Source organism: Sorex fumeus, unplaced genomic scaffold (genome assembly GCF_029834395.1).
Source record: "Sorex fumeus unplaced genomic scaffold, SorFum_2.1 ptg000072l, whole genome shotgun sequence".
Classification (NCBI taxonomy): domain Eukaryota; kingdom Metazoa; phylum Chordata; class Mammalia; order Eulipotyphla; family Soricidae; genus Sorex; species Sorex fumeus.
Window position 1 is genome coordinate 65,339,124 of NW_026606129.1, and position 25,982 is coordinate 65,365,105.

At 44.1% G+C, this 25,982-nt stretch overlaps 1 protein-coding gene across 2 annotated transcripts in view; it reads left to right on the top strand.

The window, feature by feature from the left end:
- Positions 1-25,982, top strand: part of ATXN7 (ataxin 7) — a 130,595-nt gene that overhangs the window by 19,675 nt on the left and 84,938 nt on the right. The window contains exons 1-3 of one of the 2 annotated variants that reach the window (XM_056128940.1): positions 2,426-2,533; positions 2,872-3,195; positions 3,344-3,412. In XM_056128940.1, coding sequence (XP_055984915.1) covers positions 2,883-3,195; positions 3,344-3,412 — 382 coding nt within the window. In that variant the 5' untranslated portion in view covers positions 2,426-2,533; positions 2,872-2,882. Of the gene's footprint in view, positions 1-2,425; positions 2,534-2,871; positions 3,196-3,343; positions 3,413-25,982 lie in introns of those variants that run through there. The other variant, XM_056128939.1, reaches the window with a different exon arrangement.

A 25,982-nucleotide genomic window follows, 5' to 3' on the forward strand; every position in this document is an offset into this window, starting at 1 on the left:
CACATAGTTTGTAATTGGAATAACCAGTATATAACTAGAAGGAATTCAAAGGGACTGACTTCAAAGTTCTTTCTCATTTTTCTTAATTGTAGTTATAAACAATGCTACTTGTTATAAACAATGTTATAACAATACTACCTTGCATGATAGTATATATCAAGTGATATAACACAATGAAATATCTACAGGATTGCTGGAAAGTAGCTGTTTAATAGCTGGTAACTAAAATTAGTAATAATTTCTACTAAAAGCTGTCATAATTCTAAGAAGATATTGAAAAATTTTTATTTTATGTTTTCTTTATTAAACCAAAAAAAACTTTGAAAGTGGGCCTGGAGAAATAGTACAGTGGGTAAGACTTGCATGCAGTAGACCTGGGTTTTATCCCTGGCTTCCTATATGGTCCTCTGATCTCACAGGCCTGGAGTGATCTCTGAGTTACTCAGAGCCAGGAGTAGTAAGTCCTGAGCACAGCTAGGTGTTGCCCAAAAACAAAAACAAAAAGAGCTTTGAAGGCAAGAATTATTGAGCATGAATAGGAACAGATTATAAATTACTCCCCATTGGCTAGTGAATCTTGAGAGTATTTTCACCTGTAAAAAATGGGAAGGACTGGGGATATACTTCAGTGGTAGATGACTTGCCTTGCATGCATCCTGCGTCTGATAGCCAGCACCATCATAAATTAATTTTTTTAAAAGAGAGTGGGAGAGGTAAATCAAGCTGTATCTTGAGGAAGTAGACTATGCTTCACATTTGCCATTTTTATACACTTATTTTCATCCTCACTCTGTGGCATTGGGTGACTCTTACACTTTACTTTCTAATGGTTGCTCAAAAAGCCATCAGAATTCAGATTAAATGTACATTTATTTTAAATATAAGGTTACACAATTCAAGGACCAGAGCGATAGTAATGGGAGCAGGTCATTTGCCTTGCACAGGGCTGAACAGGGTTGAATCCCTAGCCAAACCACATGGTTCTCCAAGCCCTTCCAGGAGTGATCCCTGAGCTCCGAGCCAAGAGTAAGCCGAGTACTACTAGGTGTAGCCCCCAAATCCTAAAGAATCAAAATCTGAACTAGGGATTTCCCACATTGAGGTGTGAAGAGTTTTAAGAAATTTATAGTTACCAAGGAAGTTATCGATGCATCTTTTTTTTGTCTCACTGATACTCATATGTGAAGTCAGTACTTTAGAATTTTTTAAATCCTTTTAATTCTGTATATTTTTTTGTTTCCTTTCTTTACTGCTTGGTAAAACTGGGAGTATGTATAGTTTCACTTTTTAGGACTTTATATTTGCATGCAATCCAGGAATAATTTCACACATTAATTCTATACAGCGTTCAAATAAAACTTCATATCCTTCCCAACCTAAAAATTCTGAAACTGAATCTTTCTACAAGAGCCCTGTATTAAGTTTAAAATGCAGTAGGCTGTCATCTCCTTACTATTTTTTTACTCATTAAGAAGTGTGAGTTGATTTCTTTGTGAGAAGCTGGTCACTCCTAACACAAGATACTCCTCTGAGATCCGAAAAACAAAATATGAATATGCCCACTCCCTCCCCAGGACAAAGCACCTAGGAGCAGCCAGTGAGTGACACAGTGACCGACTTGCCCTATGCCGGTCTTGCTGCTGTGTAAGGCATGTGCTCAGAATCCTTGTTTCTGTCGCTGACTTCATGACATGAGTTTGGAATGACAGTCATGACACAAACACCAAAGTGCTTGCTGTGGTCTGCTTCAACGACTCAGCACGCGCTGGCTCGCTAAGTAGCTTTCAATTTTCCCATCTTTAACCTGTTACGGGATGCTCGGCTGCGTGGGCCGGTGCTGAACTCGGTCAGCCAAATCTGACCGAAAACAATGGCTCTGCGGCACGCCTCGGAGCTTAGTCCATTGCCCTGAGCCTGGGCTCTGACTGCCCAAGGTGGAACGGTGGCCAGGAGGGGACCCGACAGTCGCCGCTGGTCCTGCTTTCCAGCAGCAGGGTCTGCCCTTAATGTCCAGGGCGGGTCAATCACCTCCAGGTACAAAGGAAGGTGACACAGGGAAATTTGGGGCCGGGTCTCCGCAGGGTCCTCCCCATTGTCCTCTCCACCTGGTCTCCCACCGGCCCCGTGGGCTCCTCCCGGCGGGGCAGCGGTTGGGACCCTCCGGCCGACCCCGAGCCTGGGACGGCCGGGTGGGCAGGGAGCCGGCTCGGGCCGGCGGTCCCCCCGCCCGCCCGCCCGCCGGGCGTCCGCGTCCCGTTCGGGCTTTGACAGCTGCGCGACCTCCCGCCCGCTCGGTGGCCGGCGGCCGTGCCCGCGCGTGCGGCGCTTCCCCGGCGGCGCGTTTCCGACTCGGCCTGGCCCCGCTCCGGGGCCGGACGCGCAAACTTCGCCCGGCGAGCGGAGGGAGGGACCGGCGAGGGGGAGGAGGCGGCGGGAGGCGCCTCGGCTTAAGGGAGCCGGCCGGGTGCGCCGCGCGGACGGAAGGAAGGAGCGGGGCGGCCGAGCCCGGCCCGGGGATGAGCGCGGCCTCGGGGTGGGCGGCGCGGGCCCGGGGTGGGCGCGGGCGGCGGGGCGCGGGGCGCGGGCGCGGCCGGGGGCCTCGGGGGCGGCGGGGGCGGGCGGGCGGGCGGCCGGGGCCGGTCCCCTCCCCCGAGGGGCCGCCGGCGTCGAAAGCGAAAGCGCGCCCGCCGCGGACTTCGCGCCCGGGGCGGGGGGCGGCGGGCGGGAGCGGCCGGGGGCGCCCGGCGCGGGGGGCGCGGGGGGCGCTGTCAGCGCGCCGGCCCGGCCCGCGGGCCGCGGACGCGGGCGGAACTCGGCGGCGCCTCCTTAACGCGGCCCCGCGCGACTCGGTCCCTTTTTGTTACATTGTAGGAGCGGAAAGAATGTCGGAGCGGGCCGCGGATGACGTCAGGGGGGAGCCGCGCCGGGCGGCGGCGGCGGCGGCGGCGGCGGCGGGCGGAGCAGCGGCCGCGGCCGCCCGGCAGCAGCAGCAGCAGCCGCCGCCGCCGCCGCAGCCCCCGCCGCAGCCCCCGCGGCGCCCCCGGCCCGAGGACGTGGGCCCGGGCGCCGCCTCCGCCTCGGCCGCCGCCGCCATGGCGACTGCCGGGGAGCGCCGGCCCCTGCCCAGCCCCGAGGCGATGCTGGGGCAGCCGTGGGACCTCTGGGCCGAGGCCGCCCGACTTCCCGGGAAGGACGGTGAGTGCCCCCGCCCGCCCCGCCCCGCCCCGCCCCGCCCCGCGACCCCCGGGCGCCCGCGGCCCGGGAGGCGCCGGCCGGCGTGCGAGCGCCGCCCCCCCGGCCGCTGACCTGCCTCCCCGCCCCCTCCCCTGTGCCTGTCTCCTAGGGGCGGAACTGGACGAAAGTTTCAAGGAGTTCGGGAAAAGCCGCGAAGTCACGGGGCTCTGTCGCGAAGGTGAGTCCGCCGCCCCCTCCCCGCCGCTGGGGTGCTCGGCGGCCCCGGGGCAGTTTCCCCGCGGCTCCCCCGGGGCGGGCGGGGACCTCAGCCCACCGGAGCCGCAGCCCCGCCTCCCTCCCGCGAGGATGCTGCTGCCCGTCGAGGAAGAGCGGGAGGACCGACCGCACCTTCACGGCTGGTTTCCGGGAGCCGCTGCGGAGGCCGGCCTGCTGGGGGGCTCGGGGCTCGGGGATCGACTCTGAGCGGAACCCGGATCCCCTCCGCTCTGACCCCCCTGGAGGGGTGGAGGACCAGCGGAGGATGGAAGTAGCTGTTGAAAGCGTTTCCACCCATGTTTCGAGGCATCCCGCGGGGGGTTGCAGGGAGGTGGGAGCGGGGGGGAGGCGTGGAGGGCCGAAGCGGCAGCCTCGTCACTGGAGATTCCTGCTGGCAAGCAAAGCGAAGTTTGAACCTGAAAAAAGGACAGGAGGATGTATGCCGTCTTATTGCGATAAAAGCCAGGGAGTTGAGGATGCGACTTAACCTATGGGATTGTTGCGACCACGGACTGTTGCACGGATTGTGTACGAACTGCTAGTATCAAAGCTGGGCGTGGGGACCGGGGAAGGTCAGAATTTTACATATTGAAACCTTTGATGCTGCTAGCCAGGAAATGGGAGTATGATTTCTTGGTCAGTTTGTAGTGGAACCGTTGAAAGTACTTGAGGGGAAACTCCGTGGCTAAAGAAGTGCCTCCAAGTAAAAGTCAGATTGTATAGGAACTGTCAGATTTTGCCTTTAGATTTCATTTGTCCCTGGATAGCTTCTGTTGTTTAATGTCTGAACCAGTCTTGGACACCCTGTGGTTAGATAGACTTCTAGGGTCCAGTCAACTTCGGATTTCCTTCTAATTACTCTTTTCCGTGGTAGTAAGAAAAAGACCCAGAGCGAAGTTTTGAAGTTTTGATACCTAGAAAGTTTAGTTTGTATCTACCCCCCCCCCCCCTCCAACTTCAGTTGTCAGCGTTTTGGTATGTTTTTGGTTTAAGTGTCTTTTTTGGTAAGGGGTTCAAGAGTAGGTAGAACTTCTATGAGTGGAACATTAAAGTCTAGAGTGGGTCTGTTGTTACTCTCTCCACATGTACTTTGTGTTGCTATTGTCAGTGTTGCTCCGTTTGCTGTTCTAGTTTTTTGAATTGGCCACTTGTTGGCCTCTTGGCACAGAGAGAAAGAGTAATACCAGTGACAGCTCTATAAGAGCTTCCAGTTGGAACAGATTATAGAGCAAATTAGTTGATTTTGAAAATGAGAATTGTTGTTCAAGAGTAAAGGAAAGAGAGGGAAGGCACAGAACTTGCTGGCGATGTTGCAATAGGAAAAATCAGTTGTTAGTCCGGTTTTAGTGCTGAATTGGCAGCCCGCCTGGGCTTAAAAAATTAAAATCACTAGGTGGTAACTCTCCTAGGAAGCAATTGGAGTAGAACTTTAAAGAACCTGATCTGCCCTTGTACTTGCTTTTCATTCTCTTGAGTATGGGTACGTTTTCCATTAAGGATTTCTAACTCTGTGAAACAGGGTGCTAATTATTGGTAATTCCCCTGTAGAGGATGAGTAATTATATTAAGGTTTACTGGCACTTGGTCTGTACCGAGACACATCCAAATTTACTGACCTGGACCCAATTTTTGCTGTATTATTTTCTGCTGGGAAATAGTCATAAGCAGGTTTTTCCATGAAGGTCGCAGACCTCTTAACTACTTAGCACAAAAGGGTCATGATTGGGGTGTGATTCTAGCCTATTCAATTATGAGCGATTGTCTTTGCCCCACACGCACTCCAAACATACACACACATACACTCTTTCTCTCTCTCACATACACTCACTTGCTCGTTCACTTGCTCTAACCATTTGAAGGATGTTTTTCGGAAGATGTCTGTGCCACCAGATTGACGGGGATTATCTGCCCTTTTGCAGTGGTGATTGAAGTTCTTGATTCACTTCTTTATGCATTTTCTGCAGGAGTTTGCAAATCCAGACATGAAAATTTTCCTATCGTGCAGCAGTGGGTCTTTATTATTATGTTATGAGTAGTTCACATGAGACTACTTGAGAAGTGTAAATATGTTTTTAATTTTTTTCAAAAATAATCAAACAGGTATTGTTTATTTTGCATTAGAACTATCTCCTAATAAGAAAAGTATGTTGGAGTTAAATCCATACCAGTTCCTTCATCGGGTTAAATTGAGAGGAATTGTGTAGATAAATTGATGATAGGAATAAAACACTCAAAACACTAAAACACTGTCTTGGACATTATCTCAGAGTATGGTTATGACTGAATTCATTACTATAGACCTGCACTGGAAGTCTGTATGTGAGAATACCGCTTAACTTTCCATCAATTAAACTTCCCAAAATCAGCTTTCACTCTTTGTAAGAGTAGATGATAATAATTTTACAAGATTTTCCAAGTAATACCACTTCCCAGAGTTGTAGGGATCATTACAGTCAATGACGGATAGGAAATGACTTGATACACTTAATTCCTTATAACTGCTAATAATTTCTGTAGAAGTTATGAGTTCCTTATAAAATTCTATAGATCTGATTTTCTAATATTCTATTCATCTATTCTATTGAACTCAAGACTTTCAAATCTTGGACCCTCGAATGGGCTTCTGGAGGTCATGGGTTTCCTGAAATTGTGGACAGAACAGTGTAAGTCTTATTTTCTAGGGCAAGTATTCACAGCTTATCCTAGAGTCTTAAGACTTCGCACATCCCCACCTCACAGAATCAGAATTGCTAAGTTAGGATCCCTGTCTTTTTATCTTTTCTCCTTTTCCCCTTAGAGTTTATTCGGGGCAATTCTCTGCTGACAAACTACCTGATTAATGCCTTAGTGTAGAGTTTGGAACTATTAGGTGAAAGTGATACTATTTGTGGTTTTGCTGGTATATTATCAGTCTGCCTTCTGTTAGGCAAAATGTTATGGCAGAGTTTCAGTTACCTTTTTGTTATTTTCTATCTACATCCTTGTTTGGGAGCAGTGGGATTTGGTTTTCAGCTACACTCAGTGGTGCTTGGGAGCTACTCCCATTCCCTGCTTGGTGCTCAGGACTTGGTCTCCCATAGGCAAACCATGCGCTCCGATCCCTTGAGTCATTTTCTCAGCCCTGTATTCTCCTCTTTTTATTTTTTTTATTATTATTTTTATTTTTGCTTTTTGGGTCACACCCAGCGATGCACAGGGGTTCCTCCTGGTTCATGCACTCAGGAATTACTCCTGGCCGTGCTTGGGGGACCATATGGGATGCTGGGAATCGAACCCGGGTCGGCCGCGTGCAAGGCAAATGCCCTACCCGCTGTGCTATCACTCCAGCCCCTCTCCTCTTCTTATTGCTTTGTTTTTTTTTAAATGTAATTCATTAGTTGACTTATTAGTTGATAACAGTGATTTTGTGATAGAAGGTTGATAATACCTCTAGACTTTTCTCAGATATCTATGGTCCAAAAACAAATTACTTTTTTTCCCAAGGATGACTGGTGAAATTCTAAAGTTAACAAAGTATGTGTAGATAGACTTAATTGGTAGGAATGACAGATTAAAATTTCCATATTAGTGCCTGAACTAATTAGGGAAGGATTATTAAGTCAAGACATCAAATACCTAATTTCATTGCAAATTTTAAAAATACCATTGTGGAATCAACAGAGAAGTTGGAAGAAACAGCATTGTCTTTGGGAAACTATCCCTGATTTCTCCAAAGTCCACTTGTAGTATAGCATCAAAGTACTCCATACTTTCACTACTTCCAAATATTGGCGTGTGGCAGTATGCAGTGCTGCTCAGGAGCGTGAACCCGGTCGGCCTCATCCAAGGCATGTGCGCTACCTGGTCTACTGTTCCTCTGCCCCCAAATACTCTGCTTACAAGCATATGACAGCATACATTATGTGATGATTGTTGCATTAGAGAGTCAGCTCCCAGAAGACAGGCATTGTTAATGGGGATACACACACACACACACACACACACACACACACACACACACACACACACACACACCTACTCCTGCACACATTTGTACTGGTAAATATCTACCACCAAAATGAATGATCTGGGCTACTAGGAAGATAGACTAAGCCACCCAAGGAGGAAGGGTTCAAATGACCAGTTTTCCATTGTATTGTGAATCTTTTAAAAAGGTCCCTATTCCGTGGGGATGTGTCCTTTCTGGCTCCCAGGGATACTAAAGGTTGTCTTTCAGCACTTCGGTTGCTTCCTCCTGAGGCTAGCACTCCATTTACACTTTTCAGAAAGGGTGCAGACAGAACACCACCTCTCTTATCTCTGATATTTAGGCAAGGGAGTAGGATGGCAGCCCAGGGTGATAGCTACACTTGATGACAAGTGATTTCCCTGTTGTAAGATCAGGAACACCATTGAGCCCAGGGCTAGATGGAAAGAGGTTACTTAGTACCTACAGATTGCTAGGTTTAAAGAAAGAAAAGACAGTCTTTGAAGGAAGTGGGTATTCTCAACACAGAGTGAATCCATGTAACAGTCACCTGTTTCTTTCTGGGAAAGAAGGAGTTATTTAATAACTAAAAAGGAATAGTGTATATGAGTGCTGTTGACATAGCTACATTGTAGGAATAAATGCTCCCCTTTTATCCCGATTTTCCTTTCTCCTTCCCTGTTTTGGGAAGCCACACATGATGGTACTCAGAGCTTACTTCTGGCTCTGTGCTCAGCATCACGCTTGGCGGTGCTGGGGGACCATTTGGTGGTGCTCTGGGGGACCATATGTAGTGCCAGAAATTGAATGGGGGGGGGTCACCATGTACAAGGCAAAACCTTACCCTTGTACGCTCTTTGGCTTCCTTCCACCCTTTTCTTATGGATGACTTAATATATACTAGAAGTAGAGAAAACACTTTTAATGCACTCTCTTTATTTTTTTCCTTTGTTTTGTTTTAATGAGCTTTCTTATATCCACCAAATAGTTTAAACAAACTATTGAGTTGTAGTTCAATCTTGTCACGTTTCTGTCTCACTCTGTACATATGATAATTATGATGCATTTCCCAGACTCATATCTTGGTTTTCTTTCTTCTTTTTTTTCCTTTTCTCTTTTCACGCATGTGTGGACTTCAGCTAGTTGCCCAAAAACTGGAGTTCTTATGTGCCTTGTGCCTTCTCCTGAGGCAAGTCAGGTTACCATTTCTGATCTGCTTTATGAATGTGTAGGGACCCTGCAAATGGCAATGCTTGCAGTCTGCCTACATCTCAAGGGGGGGATTAAAACTGAGCCTCAGACAGGAATCAAAGAGATCCGAGTACAGTGTATCAGAATCACATTAATACACATTTAACGAGCACTCAGGTGTTTGGGTTGCAGATTGCCGACGCTTGGCCACTTAAATGCAAACATACATATCCTGTATATGGGTCAAATCCCTGTCTGCAGTTTTGTTAAGGAAAAGCTTTTACATTGTGAATTAGCTGATCTAAAAACCCAGTAGAAAATAATTATTTCATGATGTAAAGAATAAATGAAATTCAAGTGTCAGTGTCCATAAGTAAAACTTCACTGGCTCATAGCCACAGCCGTCCATTTATTTATTGTCTTTAAGTGCCTTAAGCCGTACAGTAAACAGCAGAGTTGGGTAGGTGCCACAGAGACCATATGGCTCACCAAATCCAAAATATTTCCTGTCTGTCCCTTTGTCGAAGAATTTGCAGACCCCTGTAATGGGTTCCTTGTTTAGTGAAGGGAAGTTAATTCTGTGGCATGTGACTCCAGTACTCCTTGAACTTTATATTTTTTGAGGAGACATCAAAATAGTAAAGTGTGCTTTTCTTAAACTAATGTTAAGAATATGTTGAGCTAGAAGAAAAAATTGTAAAGCTTTTTGTAAGCTTCCTGCTTTGGGGGGGTGTGTGTGTGTTTATTTTTATTTTTCTAGTACATTTATCTGTATTTGGACAATTCAGACACATTAGAATTGCCCAGAGCGTCAACAGTGTTGTTATTCTTCTAGCTTCCTAGAGACTGAGACTGTAAGATAGTACTTGGGCTTACAGTCCAAGATAACGTTTAAATATTCTGAAGAAGGACTCTAGAACCCCTAGAGGATTTTCTTCAGAATTTCTTTTCTTTAGCCAGTTTATTTATTTTGGTTTGGGGGCCACAGCTAGCAATGCTCAGGGGTTATTTCTGATTCTGTGCTTAGTGTCATCACTCATGGTGGGACTTAGAGGGAGACTATATAAGGCTTGGGCAAAACTCAGATTGACCATGTGCAGGGTAAGTGTCCTGCTTGCTGTACTATTACTCTGCTCCTGTCTTTAGCTGGTTTGTAGAAGCCTCGTTGCTGGTTTTGTGAGTTATAAGACAGATTTACTGAATTTCAGCTGATGAAGAGAGCAAACAGCCTCTGTAGATCCCACATCTTTATGAATTTTATGCTGCCGAAAACAGCACCTGCAGTCCGTACTGAATTCCTCAAGGCTTCCCAGTTAATAGAACCATGCACACTTACTGGAGTAAGATGGGATTCCCAACTTGTCCCTCATTTAGAGTTGTGATTGCTTCTTGTAAATTCTCTTTCAGGAAGGAAGCATAAGGGATTTCTGTGTTGTGACTAAATGAGACTTGCATATTATGAGGCCTTATTTCTTCCTTACATATCCTGCTTTCTCATGTGCACATCATTCCTACATAAAGGAATGTGTGGAGAACGCCAGCACAAGTTTAGCTTAATGTACAGTGCATTAAAAAAAAAAACTATGTATTGCCATTATCTACATTTTATAGATAGGGAAAATAAGGCTCAGAGAAAGAAGGTGCCTTACAAAGATCCCAAAGTAATGAAGAAGTTCTAATAGCCCAGATCTCCCTAGCTTTACAGCCCACATTCTCAACCTTCTGTTGTGTTGGGTCCTAACAAGGATGTGCACCTTTTTTGGGGGGGGAGGGGTCACGAGCCTGAGCAGGTTTCAGTGGGCTTTGTTTTTCTACCCTTCGTTAGAAATACTAAACTTAAACTACTACCACCACCAATTTTTTCATTTTTTTTCGGGAGAGGGGGACACATCCTGTTGTGCTTGGGTTATTCCCATGTAGGCGTTCAGCAGTTGCTCCAGCAGTGCTCTGGGAACTATGCAGTGGCTGGTGATCAAACCTGGGCCACCTCCTTGCAAATTATGCCCTCAGCCTACTGAGCTACCTCTCTGACCCCATCTTTATTTTGAGTGAAGATGTCAGAGCCTTTGCTGTGTCTATATATTGTCTTTAGTAGTTCCTTTATTAACGTCTTTTCTCAAAGGAGGAGGTGAAGGAGGTTGCATTAGAGGTAATTCACTTAAAAAAAAATGTTAAGTGAAAGCCAAGGTGCAGTAGATAGCAAACACAATCATCTGGGATTTATGCCATTAGAAATCCGTAAGAAAGGGAGAAGTGAAATTTCACTACTTAAATAGCATTTCAGGGAAAGATTACTTTTAATCACATTGATATTCAAAGTTTATGGCACTACTTCTAATAAATGTGCCCCTCTGATTATTAAAGTATTTTTTGATTGAAGTTCTGAGGAGAAAAAGAAGCCTGTTAGACTCAACAGTCGGGGTTACTGTACTTTTGAGGGAATGGCAGAGGGTTACATTTGTAGTTATCGTGTTCAGCGGGACATATTATAAAAGAGCAAAAGGAGGAGAATGACTTTTGCATTTCAAACACAACGTAAAACTAGATTAAGTGTTCTTATTCCTCTTTGTAATAAAGACCCTGCTGACATAAAATGCTTTTTCTGATAACGTATAATCTTATGACAAGAAATAAGTAGAAAATTATCTTCTCCCAGGTTATGTTGATGTTTTTCACAAGCCCAAACTCCAGTCATATAGCAGAGGAAAAGCTAATGCTTTTATCCAATGGTCCCAGGGCGCTTGTATTTCAGGAAAGTTCCTGATATAAATTGTAGACCAAACATAAAATTATTAGCATTTTAAAATATGTATAATCAGACCTATATTATTTGAAGGACTGAAGCGATAGCACAGCGGGTAGGGCGTTTGCCTTGTACGCGGCTGACCCAGGTTCCATTCCTCCGCCCCTCTCGGAGAGCCCGGCAAGCTACCGAGAGCATCCCGCTCGCACGCCAAAGCCTGGCAAGCTACCTGTGATGTAGTCGATATGCCAAAAGCAGTAACAAGTCTCACAGTTTGTTGTGAGACATTACGGGTGCCCACTCAAGCAAATCGATGAACAGTGGGAGAACAGTGCTATAATGCTGTATTATTTGAATTTATTTTTGGGGTTTTGGGTAATTCCCGGCAAGTGCTCATGAGCTGCTGTCAGTTCTGAGGTAAGGGACTATGCGGTGCTGGGAATTGAACCTGGCGCCCTGGGGATCGAATATGGGTCTCCTCCTGCCAAACCTGCTCTCAGTCCCTTTCAAGCCACCTCTCCAGTCACCCAAGGCATGATTTTTTAGCATCATAAAAACAGTAGGACCATCGTTTATAGATGTTCTTAAGTAAAAGATGGTTCTTTAAATGGTGAAAGGTTAGAGTTGCAAAATATTTGTAACATTGCCCACAGTTTTCTTTCTTCTTTGTGGACACTGTTTTTTTTGGGGGGGTGGGGTGGGAGGGACTGGACCGCACCCATTCGTGCTCAGGGGACCATATTCAGTGCCTGATATACAACTGGCAGCTTGTATGGCGAGTGCCTCTGTCTCTTCCACCCCCGTCTGGATTTTTTTTGGAGATCAAGTGTATCCTCTGATGAGCAACTGCTTTCCAGTGATTCCTTGTAGTTTCTTTCCTTAACTTTGCTTCTTCGTGCTATCAGCAAGTGTAATGCAGATATGCCATGTTGTAAATTGGCAGAAGATAATTTTAGACAGAGGCAATACTTGCATTTCATTTCTGGAGTTGTATCTGGGTTCTGATCTCAACGTTAGTGAGTAACCAGGAAAATTATAAAGCATCGCCAGTCCTCATTTGACCCATCTGTAAAGTGGTACCTCATACTTGTTAGGAAGATTAAATAGCAGAAATGAGGTTAAGTAGTTTTTACAGTGTGTAGCTAGGTAGTTGATTAATGCTACTTGCTAATTTTATTATTTTAATCAATAATGAAAATGCAGTGTCGTGAGCATGCATTTAATCAGATGGATAGTCAGGACTCTAAGGAACAGCAGGAAGCAGAATGCTAGGTTTTCTTTATTAGACAATACGTAGGAAACCTTAGAGTGCTCCGGATAACTCTGTGTGTACCAAATGAACCTGTGTTTTGAGATTTTGTTGACTTTAGTAAAAATGAGAAGTGGGAGTTGACATTTCTTATTTCCTCTTTTGGCCATCTTTTTGACTTGCAGAGGGAAGTCCAAAATGGGTATTTACTTTTCCTCCTTATACAGAGTTGCACTTGCTCCTTCTCTGGAACCCTGTAATTTGTGTTTCTTTGGGTAGCTTGTTGTAACATTTTACAAATCACTTTTCTTGGGGAAGAAAGGTAAGTAATGGCCAAAAGAGTAAATGTCACACTCAGTATGTTGGAAAGTTGATTAGACTAATAACAGAGAGTACGACTTACATGATTTTATGTATCTGTGGTAACTATCACAAGGGGCTTTCTGTCTGTTAAGGGAACTTAGAAATTGCCATTACAATCTCGGGAATTTCTATTTCAGCTTGAAGCAGTTCTCCATTTAGGTTGCCTTGTTCTCTTTGGAAACCGTGTAGATGTTTTTTATATAGAAAAGGCACGTCATTTATTATTTAATTCACATCAGTTGGAAGTTAACAGTCATTGTAAAGATTTTACTAATGATAAGTATGAAATACAAATGTCATCATTTGCTGTAATCCCACTCAAATTTATATAGGTATCACAGGATTTGGACAGGACTCAGGGAATTCCTACTTGATCTTGGCCACTCGTGTACTTCTTTGGGCACTTAGCTGACAGAAAGGACTCAGACTCACTAGCCTGGCTCTTCACTTCCTGACTAGGTCCAGACTCTCAGAATACCCAGTCTCTAGGATATTTTTCCCAGCATGTTTCCTGTCTCAGAACCCTCTGGCTCTTGCTTTTGTTCATTTAGCTTTTATCCTGCAAACATATGACAGGCACATTTTCTATACCTCTTTGTGGGCTGGCATCTGGTGGTGCAACTGCAAGAAGATAAGACAGAGGCTTGTCAGACAGTTTAGCAGAATTTACAGAGTTACTCTCTTAGTGCCAGTGATTGGTATGGAAGATAGAATGACACGAGTCAGAAAGAGCTGCTGCCCTCTGGTAAGCAAAATGCAGTAACTTACTCTGATGTTTTTCCAGGATATTGAATGCTATAAATTCAGTTAAATGCACCAGTAAGTTGGGTGTAAGGAAGAGGAAGGGTTCGAGCTAACACAACCAAGAGAATTTCTTTTTGGAAGTTAGCATTGGAGCTGAATGATGAGAATCGGCCACTGTTATCAGCTGCTGGGGTGGGGGTGAGGGAGTACAAGTTGGGAGGCAGGAAATTTCCAAGTAGAAGAGACAATCAAATGCAAAGTCTCTGAGATGGCAGGAAAGAACCGTGGAGGGAAATGAACCTCAGAAAGATCAGATCACAGTGGCCAAGGTCAGGAATTTGGATTTATTCTAAGTGTAATGGAAGTAAGGGGAATGGCTTAATCAAATTTGTTATGTGTAAAGACCCTTGGCAGTTTAGTGGTGATTTGATAAGGGGGAAGGGTATAGGAACTGGATATCTAAGAGTTGGTGGCGGCTTATCAGTTACTTGTGAATCAGTAACAATACAGTGATTATTTTGTTTAGGGTATGTTTAGCATGCCATCAACTAAGGGCTGGAGCCGTAGTACAGCAGGTAGGGCGTTTGCCTTGCACGCAGCTGACTGGGTTAGATTCCTGCATCCCTCTCGGAGAGCCCAGCAGGTACCAAGAGTATCCTGCCCACATGGCAGAGCCTGGCAAGCTCCTCGTGGCATATTTCATATGCCAATAACAAATCTCACAATGGAGATGTTACTGGTGCCCGCTCAAGCAAATTGATGAGCAACGGGAGGATACTGTAATGCTACCGTGCTATAGTACTATAGTGCTACCGTGCAACGGGGTATGTTTAGGAAATAGAATTGATTGAGCGAAGAATGATGTGGATGTGGATAAGGGAGAAGGGTAAGGTCTGAGACCCGAGACTTGAGCGCCAAATGATACCATCACTGATGTGTAGAGGAACTGTAGAGAATGCAGACACAGAATTAGGAGACATGTTTCAGCAACACAGGTTTTTGTTTGTTGGTTTTTTGTTTTTTAAATTTAATTTTTATCAGTGAAACACCATGAGGTACAGTTGTAGACTTACAAACTTTCGTGGTTGGGTTTCAATTATACAATGATCGGGTACCCGTCCCTCCACCAGTGCCCATTCTCCACCACCAATGATCCCAGTAACCCTCCCACCAACCCCCCGTCCCCCACCCGCCCACCCCGCCTCTGTGGCAGGGCATTCCCTTTTGGAACACAGTTCGATGTATGCAAGAGGCATTCATATATTGCTGTGGCTATGCTATCAGGATGTGGTGCAGCAGCCTGGGCTGAATATACTTGTTGAATCTGTGTCATCTATGTACAGTGGATACGGAAGGCTTTGGGTGAGTTCTTCTCAGGTGCCAGTTTCCATAAGAAATAGAAGAGGGCTGAAGTTGAGTATCCTGTGGGGAGGAGAGTGAAGAGAGGATGAGGAGGAACCTACAGTGAGGTGAGAAGAAATTAGACTAATGAACGTGATGGTGTAGAATTCGAGAAAAGGAGCTTTAAAGGATGTGTAACAGCCTGTGTCAGATGCCACTGTTGAAATAGAATAAATCCAGGCCTCTTCTATGGCTCTGGCATTGTGAAGGCCGTTAATGAGTTAATCAGGAGAGTTGGGTAGGTAGATGCCTGCTTGGAGGGATGTTTAAGAACCAGAATTGAGGAAGTGGGAGAGTGCAAGTGTGGACAGGTCTTCAAAGGGTTGCTTTGAAAGAGAATGGATAGGTGAGGTAATAACAGGATGGGACATGGATAAAGGGAATAAAGAGGTTTATTTTGTTTTATTTTGAATAATATAAGGCACTAGTATTTGTATTATACTAGCACTAGGGCCATATACTTGTCTGATACTAGAAATAATCAAGGAATGGGAAATAATTGATTACAGCCTCTGAGATAGAAGTGGAGAAGCATAGAGGGAGGTGGACATTCACATTGAAATGGGAAATATAATATTTTGAGTTGGGATGAAGGAATAGGGATAGAACTGAAATGGATGGGTCAGTTTTAGACAGAATTAGAGACGTTTCTTTTGTTGCAAAAAGAGGAAAAGTTTGTGGATTCAGTTGTAGGTAGAAATATGATATTGTGAGAAAGGAAGTTAATTAACTCTTCCTGTGATCTCTGTGAAGTAGGAGGAAAGTTAGGTCATCAATTGAGAGTGGGAAAAGGGAAGTTTTGTCTGAGCTGTCTCAGAGTATTTAAACGGAGATCATCCAGAAAATAGGTAATTAGGCGTCCTTTCGAGTGTTTCTCAAAAGGTGACTGTATAGTCGTTTGTCAGCCACAGGTGAAAATTCTATAAATGACCAGGGATGGGTGTAGAGGGGTGTAGAGGGTGAGGGGTAGAGAACCCAGCATAAGACTAGGGGCCCAACTAGCAGGACGGAGGGGTCACTGGAGGGAAACAAGGCCAGACGGGTATGCGCTCAGTAAAGGTTGAGTGTTTTAAAGAAACTCCCAATATACTTAGAAGAAAATTCATATTTTCTAGTAAAACCTTTGGGATCTAGGGTAGTGGGCATAGGAGTCCAGAAAATGAGGAGTTTCTACAACCGAGATACGAATTCTGTCAGGGCACGGGAAGGTAGGTGGGGAAGTAATTAAGGAAGCTTCCGGAAACAGGTTATGAGGAGTTGGAGCTTTTTTCAAACCTTGAAGGACGAATTACCGTTCGGATACAGCAGCAGTTTTTGAAATCGGGAAAACTTGCAGAGGCTCAGGTGGGGGTAGAACCTGGAATTTCCAGCGCTGAGAGGTGAGTGAGTAGTAAAAGATCGGAAACAGTGCTGGCTGGTGAAGGAGGCAGGCTGTCCCAAAAAAGAGGTCATTGCATTGCCCAAGAGTATGTTTCGAGAGATCACTCTGCTAGCATTGTGTGAAGTGTACTGATGGTGACCCGAGCAGACACTGGAGGCCAGGTCCCCTGCCTGCCTCCTTTATGTGGTATGCTGACAAGTCCGAGCTATGATAAACCCAGAATGTGAAGTTTTAAAATTTAAAATGAATTATTGTTTCTTGGTGGGCTGGAGCGATAGCACAGTGGTAGGGCGTTTGCCTTGCACGCAGCCAACATGGCCGACGCTAGTTCGATTCCTCCGCCCCTCTTGGAGAGCCCGGCAAGCTACCGAGAGTATTCGATATGCCAGACACAGTAACAACAAAGTCTCCAATGGAGACGTTACTGGGCCCGCTCGAGCAAATCGATGATCAACAGGAGGGCCTTTACTTTACTTTTATTGTTTCTTGGTAAACTCTTTTATTAGATTTTGTTTGTTTATATTAATTCTTTCAGTCAGCATGTTTTTTTAAGTACCTGCTTTGTGCTAGATACTGATCATTTTCAGAAGGGAAAAATAGCAACCATCAGAGAACTGCCCTATTTGGGATAGTCACGCAACAATTTAACACAGTGAAATATTTATATCAATATATGTTTAAGTTGGCGATGAGTATTCTGTAGAAAGTGTGGAGGAATCCCGTTTAAAATAGGGTGAGGAGTTCTCTGAGCCAAGACTCGTAGGATATGAAGGTGTGAGTCACGTGGAAGTGGTGGACAGATCTTCCTATGGAGAGAACGGCAAATCTGAGTGTCTGGTAGGAAAGGATGTTGGCTTGTCTAGAAAAGCACAGGGCTAGGGTGGCTAGGAGAAGTGAGGGCAGGAGATAGAGTGGAACACAAATGCTGAGTAGTTGGGCATGCGTTGAGGAAGCCAATTACATAAGACCTTGATAATCCCTTGCTGTGGACCATAGTCCCAATTTGCCAGGCTGTTGTCACTTTCCGTTTTCTCCTTTGCTTACTGTGTCTCAGGTACGCTGGCCTCCTTCCAGTTCTTCCACATCCAAACCTTTGCAGGGCTATTCCCTCTGCCTGGGCCATTCTCATTTTGCCACTCTCCTGCCCCTAGGTTAGGGGTGAAAGAGTGCTCAACATTATATGTTGCCTATAGTTCTTACGAAAAATTGTTGACATCTGTGTCAATATAACGTAGGCTGAGTGGACTGGAGTTATAGGACAACAGGTAGGGTGCTTGCCTTGCTTGAAAGCAGCTGACCCAAGTTCAATTCCTGATCCTTGAGCACTGCCAGTTGTGGCCCCAAAACAAACAAACAGAAATAAACAAAGCAAGTTGAGTCCAGATAGTACAGTGTTAAAAATAGTGCAGTATTAAGGTGCTTAACACTGCTTTGCATATGGCTAGACCCAGTTCTAATCCTGGCAGTCTATATGGTCCCCTGAGCACTTCCAGGAGTGGCCCCTATGCATCCCCCAAAAAGTATATAGATAGACGCTTCCTGTCCATCTGTATATAAAGCAAGTCACTACTTTTGCTAAGATGTAGCATTATTACATTTGAAGTTTAAATTCCTGGTAAAATCAGTTATGATGAAACGTTTCTCTGGTCTTGTTAAATCTGCAAAATTGGCCTGAAAGGAGGGAAAAGTTTAGAGTACCTGTGTAAACTATTCTTTGACCCCTTGTGAGGGAGGTGTGGTAGTATTGACTGCAGTAACATTTCCTTCACATATTGGTTATGTTTGGGATGGAGTGATAGCACAGGGGGTAGGGCGTTTGCCTTGCACGCAGCCAACATGGCCGACCCGAGTTCAATTCCTCCGCCCCTCTCGGAGAGCCCGGCAAGCTACCGAGAGTATTCGATATGCCAGACACAGTAACAACAAAGTCTCCAATGGAGACGTTACTGGGCCCGCTCGAGCAAATCAATGAACAAACGGGAGGACAGTGCAGTGCTATTGGTTATGTTTGATAGAATTTTGGGTTGTAGCTCTTTTATTTGTTTGCTTTTGTTTTTTGGTCATACTTGGCTGTGCTTAGGATTTACTCCTGACCCTGCTCTCAGGAATCACTCCTGCTGCTGGCATTGCTTGGAAAACCATATATAGTTTCTGGGATTGAACCTGGGTATTGGTTTTAGAATAACTAGTTATGTCCAAATAAATGAGAACATGCCTCAGTTACTATTATATCATCAGGGTTTTCTTTCCACATTTAAACACTTCTTTTTTTCAGTCTTTAATAGCAAACTTATTTTCTCCTTTCACTTTATTTCTGTTTCTTGACCTTTTTCTGTCTACTCTAATGAGGTTTTTTACTGGATACAGGCTCAGAGTTGACCGTAGATTTTATGTGCTACTCTTTTTGGTTCTTATCTCGCTAAGCCCCATATCTGATGAGCTTTTCATGGTTTACCGGCAGCTGCAATGACTTTTTAAATTTTTTTAAAGCATCTGTGTTTAGTGAATTCTTTTTTTTTTTTCTTTTTCTTTCTGTTTTGGGGCCACAGCCAGTAGTACTCAGGGCTTATTCTTGGCTCTTTGCTCAGGAATCACTGCTGGCAGGGTTCAGGGAATTGGACATGGTGCCAACCATCAAACCAGGGTGACTGTGTGCAAGGCCCTACCTACTGTACTATCTTTCTGGCCTCTTGTAAATGTTTTCTTAAAAACCAGTGACTGCTGCAAATAATCTGTGTTGTGTGAGTTTTGTAATCTATTCATGAATCAAGTCTACTTCATGAAGTTATTATGCCAGGGCAACAGTAAAAGAAAAAAAATTAAATCTAAATGGTTTAAATAGTAAAGTTGGCAGTCACTCGTATTCATCAAGTGCCCCAGTAAGTCTTTGTTAAAAATTTATTAATCTCTTTTTTTCCTCACTAGTAATTTTTAAATAAAATAGCCTTTTGGGTAGAGAGATAGTACAGTGGTTAAGGCACTTGCCTTGCATGTAGCTGACCCAGTTTCTGGGATTGAACCTGGGTGTTGGTTTTAGAATAACTAGTTATGTCCAAATAAATGAGAACATGCCTCAGTTGCTATTATATCATCAGGTTCAATTCCCAAATACATAGTTTCTTGAGCACCATCAGGAGTGATTCCTGAGCACTACCAGGTGTGGTCCCAAAACCCATAAATAAATGAAAAAAATAAATAAGCTTCTTAAGCTCAGCAAAAGAGTCTGCCTCACTAATCTGGAGCACTTGCTTCCATGAACGTGGCCCCAAGTGTGAGACCCAACATTGCCTGTCACAACCCTTGTCCCCAGCTCTACTGTGCGCAAGCAGCAGTGCATATCTGAACCCTAATTGAACCATCAGGCCAAGTATCACCAGGAGTAATCCCCAGCCCTTTTGGCACTAATTGTGAGTGCCTCCACCCCGCCCCCAACACAAAGCAGCCCCTTAACTACAAAGATTTTTATAGATGAAATTTAAGAATAAGAAGAAGAATCCTGATAGCTGCATGGTTTGAATTCTCTTTAGGAATAGGAAGTGCTTTTTTTGCCGGGGTGGAGGGATTGGGAGGATGGGGAGGTGGTGTCACATCCAGCAGTGCTCAGGCACTATTCCTGGCTATACTTAGGTACAGGAAGCGGGTGTCATTGCTTCTAGCAGTGCTCAGAAGACCATGTGATGCTTGGGTTCAAGGGGACTGCATGCAGTAATAACCCTATCCAGGAGTAGGAGGAAATGCTTTCTAAAAGTATTTGAGAACTTATAAAATTATATACTTTAAGGCTGGCGAGAGAGAGAGAGAGAGAGAGAGAGAGAGAGAGAGAGAGAGAGAGAGAGAGAGAGAGAGAGTGTATAGTGGGTAGGGCACTTGCCTTGCAGTAGCCAATCCAGATTCCATCCAACGCCCCCATATGGCCCCTACAGCACTGCCAGGAACAATTCCTGAGTTCAGAGCCAGGAGTAACCCCCTGAGCATCTTTGAATGTGGCCCAGAAACTAAATACCTTAGCCCATACCTGGTCGTGAGAAATAGCAGTAATAATAGTAGCTGTCATCATTTTAGCCTCCTTTCTTTGTGGGGGTGGGATTTGGGCCACACTCAGGAGTACTCAGGGCTTTTTGCTCAGGGATCACTCCTTGTATGACTTAGGTGGTCATCTGGGGTGCCAGGGATCAACCCAGGTAGGCCATGTACAAGGCAAACACTCTATCCACTATCTCTCTAGCCCTTATTTGATTGAGCACTTCTATGTGCCAGGCCTGGTACTAAGAGCTTTACTTAATTGATTTAGTTATTTAAATGAAGGGTTGCTTCACTTAATCCTTACAACAGTATTCTGAATTAATCTCCATTTTAAGTTTGGCTCAGGGAAAAGTGAGGCTTAGGGAAGTTAACCTGCCTGCACTCATATATTTTGGAGTGACAAAGCTGGAATTTCTGATCTGGTTGGCCTCAGGATCAGATTGGTTCCCTGACTTGTCAATTTTTCTGTGACTGATTTTCTGCTTATTGAGCTATCATTTGGGGCAGCAACGGCGGGGGTGGGGTCTGTTTGAACCTGTTGCAACCACCATAGCTGCGCGAGGTAACGCCAGTACCTTGACCTCTTGTCCTGGCTCTCTGGCCGGAGCTCCCTTTCTGCCCTCTTTTGGGGGGATGGGGGCATTGGGTGTGGCAGTGCAGCACCAAAGATGAGGTGACGCTTGGAACAGGGTTAATTTGTTGACAAACAGGTGCAGTATTTGTGCTTAATGCACACTCTAGAGAGCAGTTTAAACCAAAAGAAGTGACGTGTTTGGTCTTAAGGTAGCGTTTCTCAACCAGGGAGCATATGCTTCCCCTTCAACCTCAAGGTATCCAAAAGAACCTCAGGTGAAAATCAGATAAATGAGGGGAGACCACAGTGCAAGACGAGGGGCCCACAGAAGAAGTGAGACGTGATCAAGAAAAGAAAATGGTTGGTGAGATTGAGAAGCACTTTTAGGGAATAGCAGTAGTGAATATTTGGTGGGGCAAACAAGGGGATTTTTTTGAGAACTTTGATTCTAAATTTTTAAGTGTGAACGGATGTGTTGGTTCATGCAAGGATCCTTTAAAATCCATAGTGTGCGTGATTTCTTAAATGCATGATAGAGATTTGATTAGCTCTTAGAAAGTGAATCCTAATAGTTGGTTACACAGAACAGGTCAAAGTCATTTATAAAAATTCTTAAACCTAATAGAATTGGCATGTAAGTAAACTAACCTCTTAGCATCTTCAGCTAGGGAAATACGTAGAAGCAAAACATTCCTTTGTAGAAATGTACAAATATATTTGTGATTCTAAGATTATCTAGAAGCCTTTTTTTTTTAAATTTAGAATCACAGCTTTTACTATCTTAGTAAATCATGTTGATATTAAGTAGCTAAGTTTCATCATACATCTCATTCTTTTTTCCCCTGTCTTAATACCTATCTTAATGGTAGTGATTCCCCAAAGGGAAATAGTTTAACAAAATTTCCCATTAAATATTTTTCTTCATCTTAATTTTGTTGCATTACTGTGATCATTCCTACATGTGACACAGCTAGCAGAAGTGGCAGTTGGCTTGTGGGCTAAGCCAGCCTACTATTGGTGACAGTCTTTCTCAGTGTTCTCTCTTAGACTCTCCACACAGTGAATTCATACTGCCTGTTGTCAATCAGTAAAGTGCTTGATAAGTTGAAGAGAGATGATTAAGAAACTCCCCCATTCTCCCGCAGAAACTGCAGGTCACTCCTCTTTAGTCTATGGCAGGAATAAAGCATTTTTAAATGGTCATAACTTGGATGGAATGAGGGTACATTTAAAAAAAATCACAAAAATAGGGGCTGGAGAGATAGCACAGCGGGTAGGGCGTTTGCCTTGCACACGGCCTACCCAGGTTCGATTCCTAGCATCCCATATGGTCCCCCGAGCACCGCCAGGGGTAACTCCTGAGTGCAGAGCCAGGAGTAACCCCTGTGCATCGCCAGGTGTGACCCAAAAAAAAAAAATCACAAAAATAGCTTTTAATGTATATTTTAATGGTTTTCAAATATCCTGATTACTTTGAGAGATCAGATTTACAATGTCTGCTCTTAGTAAAACTTAGCAGTATGATTAAGAGAAAGATTTTCTTTTTTTGATTTTGGGGCCACACCTGGTGGTGCTCAGGGATTGCTCTTGGCTCTGCATTTCAGAGTCACTCCATATGAAATGCTGTGCATCAAACCCTGTCAGCCTCAGGCAAAGCAAGAGTCCTACAAGCCCTACTGGCTGCCTTATTTCTCAAGCTCCTTTCCTTTGGTTTTTAACTCTTTTTGTTTGTTTTTGGTGTGGGGGCCATACCTGTGGTGCTTAGGACTTACTCCCGGCTCTGTGCACAGATTGGCCACATAAGGCAAGCACCCTTCTCACTGTACTGTATAGCCAACACCTCATTTAAAATAATAAATTTTTATTTTTAGTTGTAGATTCCCAGGAAATGTTAAATGTTGTCATGTTTATGAAAAAGTGACTGGGTGGTAAGTAGGAAATACATCTTGCAAGCCATTGGTTTGCCGTCATCCCTCAAGTTTTCATTTGCTTGATGGAAATTCTTTGTAGTAGATCTTTTTATTTTTTATTTGCTTTTGGGGGGGAGGGTCACACCCTGTGATGCACAGAAATTACTCCTGGCTTTGCACTCAGGAATGACTCCTGGTGGTGCTCTGGAGACCATATGGGATACTGGGAATCAAACGCAGGTTGGCCCTTGGTCAAACGCCATACCCGCTGTGCTATCATTCCAGTCCCGATCTCTTTATATTTAGGCCTTCACAGCTGAAGAAGAGCCAAAATAGAAGAACAATTACTTGAGTTTTTGAAACAACTTGGAGTGCATGAGGTCCAAAAAGATAGTACAGTGGGAAGGACACTTGCCTTGCATGTGGTTGAGACACATTTGATCTCTGGCTTCCCATATGGCTCCCTGAGACCTGCCAGGAGTGATCCTTTTGTGCAGAGCACAGTGTAAGCCCTGAGTGTTTCCAGATGTGGCGCATGTGTGTGTGTTGCGCAGGCACGCACGCGCACACACACACACACACACACACACACACACACACAGAGTTACTGAGTGCTGACATACTCTGATTGCTTAAGAATTTTGGTGCCAAGTTTTAGGACACCGGAAAGGGGTTTCTTCCATGGAGACAGACTAAGCTTGTGTATTGATTTAGTTGAATGTAGCTATTACGTGTATGATCCTGATTCAGAACTACAGAACGGTAATAATAATAAATAGTAATAAGTTGACTATTGACATATGAGACTTGTGTGAATAGAACAGTTCTATTGCAAAGAACTGCTGGAGAGTTGAAGTCAAACAGATCTAGAAGCAGCTTTTAAAATCGGAATTGATAGAATGTATAGCTGCTGATCTTCTTGTCTGTTACTTGTAAGCAGCTGTGAAAAAAGTAGGTTAGAATGTATGAAACTTACCCAAAATTGTAACTTAGCTCTGAGAAAGGTTTTGAAGGAAATTTGTTCCTTTTTTATGTCTGGACTTCACTCTACTAGGGCATCAGGTAGAGAGCCCTCCAGACCAGATAGAGTTCTCATGGATTTCTCATCCTACAGAAAACAAGCCAAATAAATGCCTGGCCTCTGAGGCCACTGAGGGACTAATCCAGTATTCCCCTGGAGCCTTTTGCTTTCCTTTCAGAAAGAAGGTGCATCATTGTTTTTTGTTTTTGTTTTGTTTTGCTTAGTTCTAAGTACTCATGGCTGTATTTCCTCTGGTTAAGATGATTTCCTTTCTACAATCACACATCATAAAGTCTTTAAATTACCCCTGCCCTTCTAGCTTTATCTTTAGAAAAGATTGTATTGAATCTGCTTTCTTTAATGTCTTATTGGGATGGCACTGTAAACTATGACTGCTAGACCTGTGTTGAAGAAAAGATAAACCTTCAGTGTAATTGGAGAAATAGACACATGAAGAAATATTGTTTCATGGACTTTGAAATAAACATATTTTTAAGCTGGATGTATGTGAGCTTTATAGATACATTCAACACATGCAAAATCTGATTTTCTTAATTTGCGTAAGTATCATTTTCTAGGGAATATATTTTCAGTAGATATTTAAAAGCTTTCATGACAAAACAGTGTTTGTTATCACCATTGAAAATTCCTAAAGTCTTTTCTAAGAGCAATTGTAGGTCTCTATTACTATTTTATTTGTAGTAAAAGCATACTTTCTTTTTCTCCCTTTTTTTCCACCCCAGTGTTGGGGTTAAGGCCTCATCTGAAGTGCTCAGGATGACCCCGTGGGGGACCATATATGGTACAGGGGATTTGAACCAGGGTTAGCCATATGCAAGGCAAGTGCCTTAGTGCTATAATATCTCTCTGGACTTCAGGCCTGTTTTTTGTTTTGTTTTGTTTTGTTTTGTTTTAAGATCCACAAGAACCTGCTTCCCCAGCTCCCATCTTCCTACTCCCCAAATTTTTAACTGCTCAGATAGCTCTGTTAAAACCTATAGAAACTCAGCCTGTGATTTGAAATACAACCTGACCACATATGTGTGACTAAAGCAACAAGTAATTGCAGGTGTCCTAGTTACAGTGTCCTCCTTTTGAGAGTCTTAGAGTAACTGTGATTTGTGTTCTTTGATGTTGTTCCATTTTTGTCACCTTTTTGTTGACTGGCAAATCTGCAAATCCTGACCTCCACAATCTCACACAGAAGCAAAACTTGTTTCTGCCTTCCTCAGGAAAGTCCGTGATTAGTGAACTACATGTCTCATAGTAGAATTTGAGGTGAATTAAGGAACAGAATGTTAAGTGGCTAGTGTCACCTACGTTTCTTGTACAAAAAGGGTTGGGGGAAACGTTTCTTTGTGACCATGGCAATCTTCCTCACCCCCCCTCTTGAAGATAGTTTTAATCTTTATTTAATATTGAAATAAATGAGTGCAGAGTTATTTATTATATACTTTTCTGGGGAGAAGATAACGTTGCCTGCTTAAGGGATACTAATAAAATGATGCATCATAGATACACCTATTGGGTGTAGTTTTGTTAACACTTATGTTATTACGATCTGATTGTCAGGCGTTTAAAGTAGAACCCTTGTGGGTTTTTTTTTTTTAAGCAGGTATTGAGTGACTTATTCACAAAATTTGTACCTGATAAGATACTGATGCTGATCCTTATTTTCTAAATCTTTCACTTCTTAGCCAATGGCTAACCCATCGGTACTAAGTGGCCCCAAACTAATCCTTCCAAAGCTGGGGAAGCCTAACACCAGCCCAGTATCCTTCCATATTTGCCTGCCAGCTGGCTGCCTCTCCTGCCTCCCACATCCTCTTCATTCCTCAGTACTAGGAGGCTACGGTTGAGTATGACTGCTGGTGCACCATGTGCTGAAGTTTCACTACTTATGGATAAAAAATTCACACAGAGAAAGAAGTTTTCTGAGATTTCGGGGTTTAGGGGCGAGTTGTT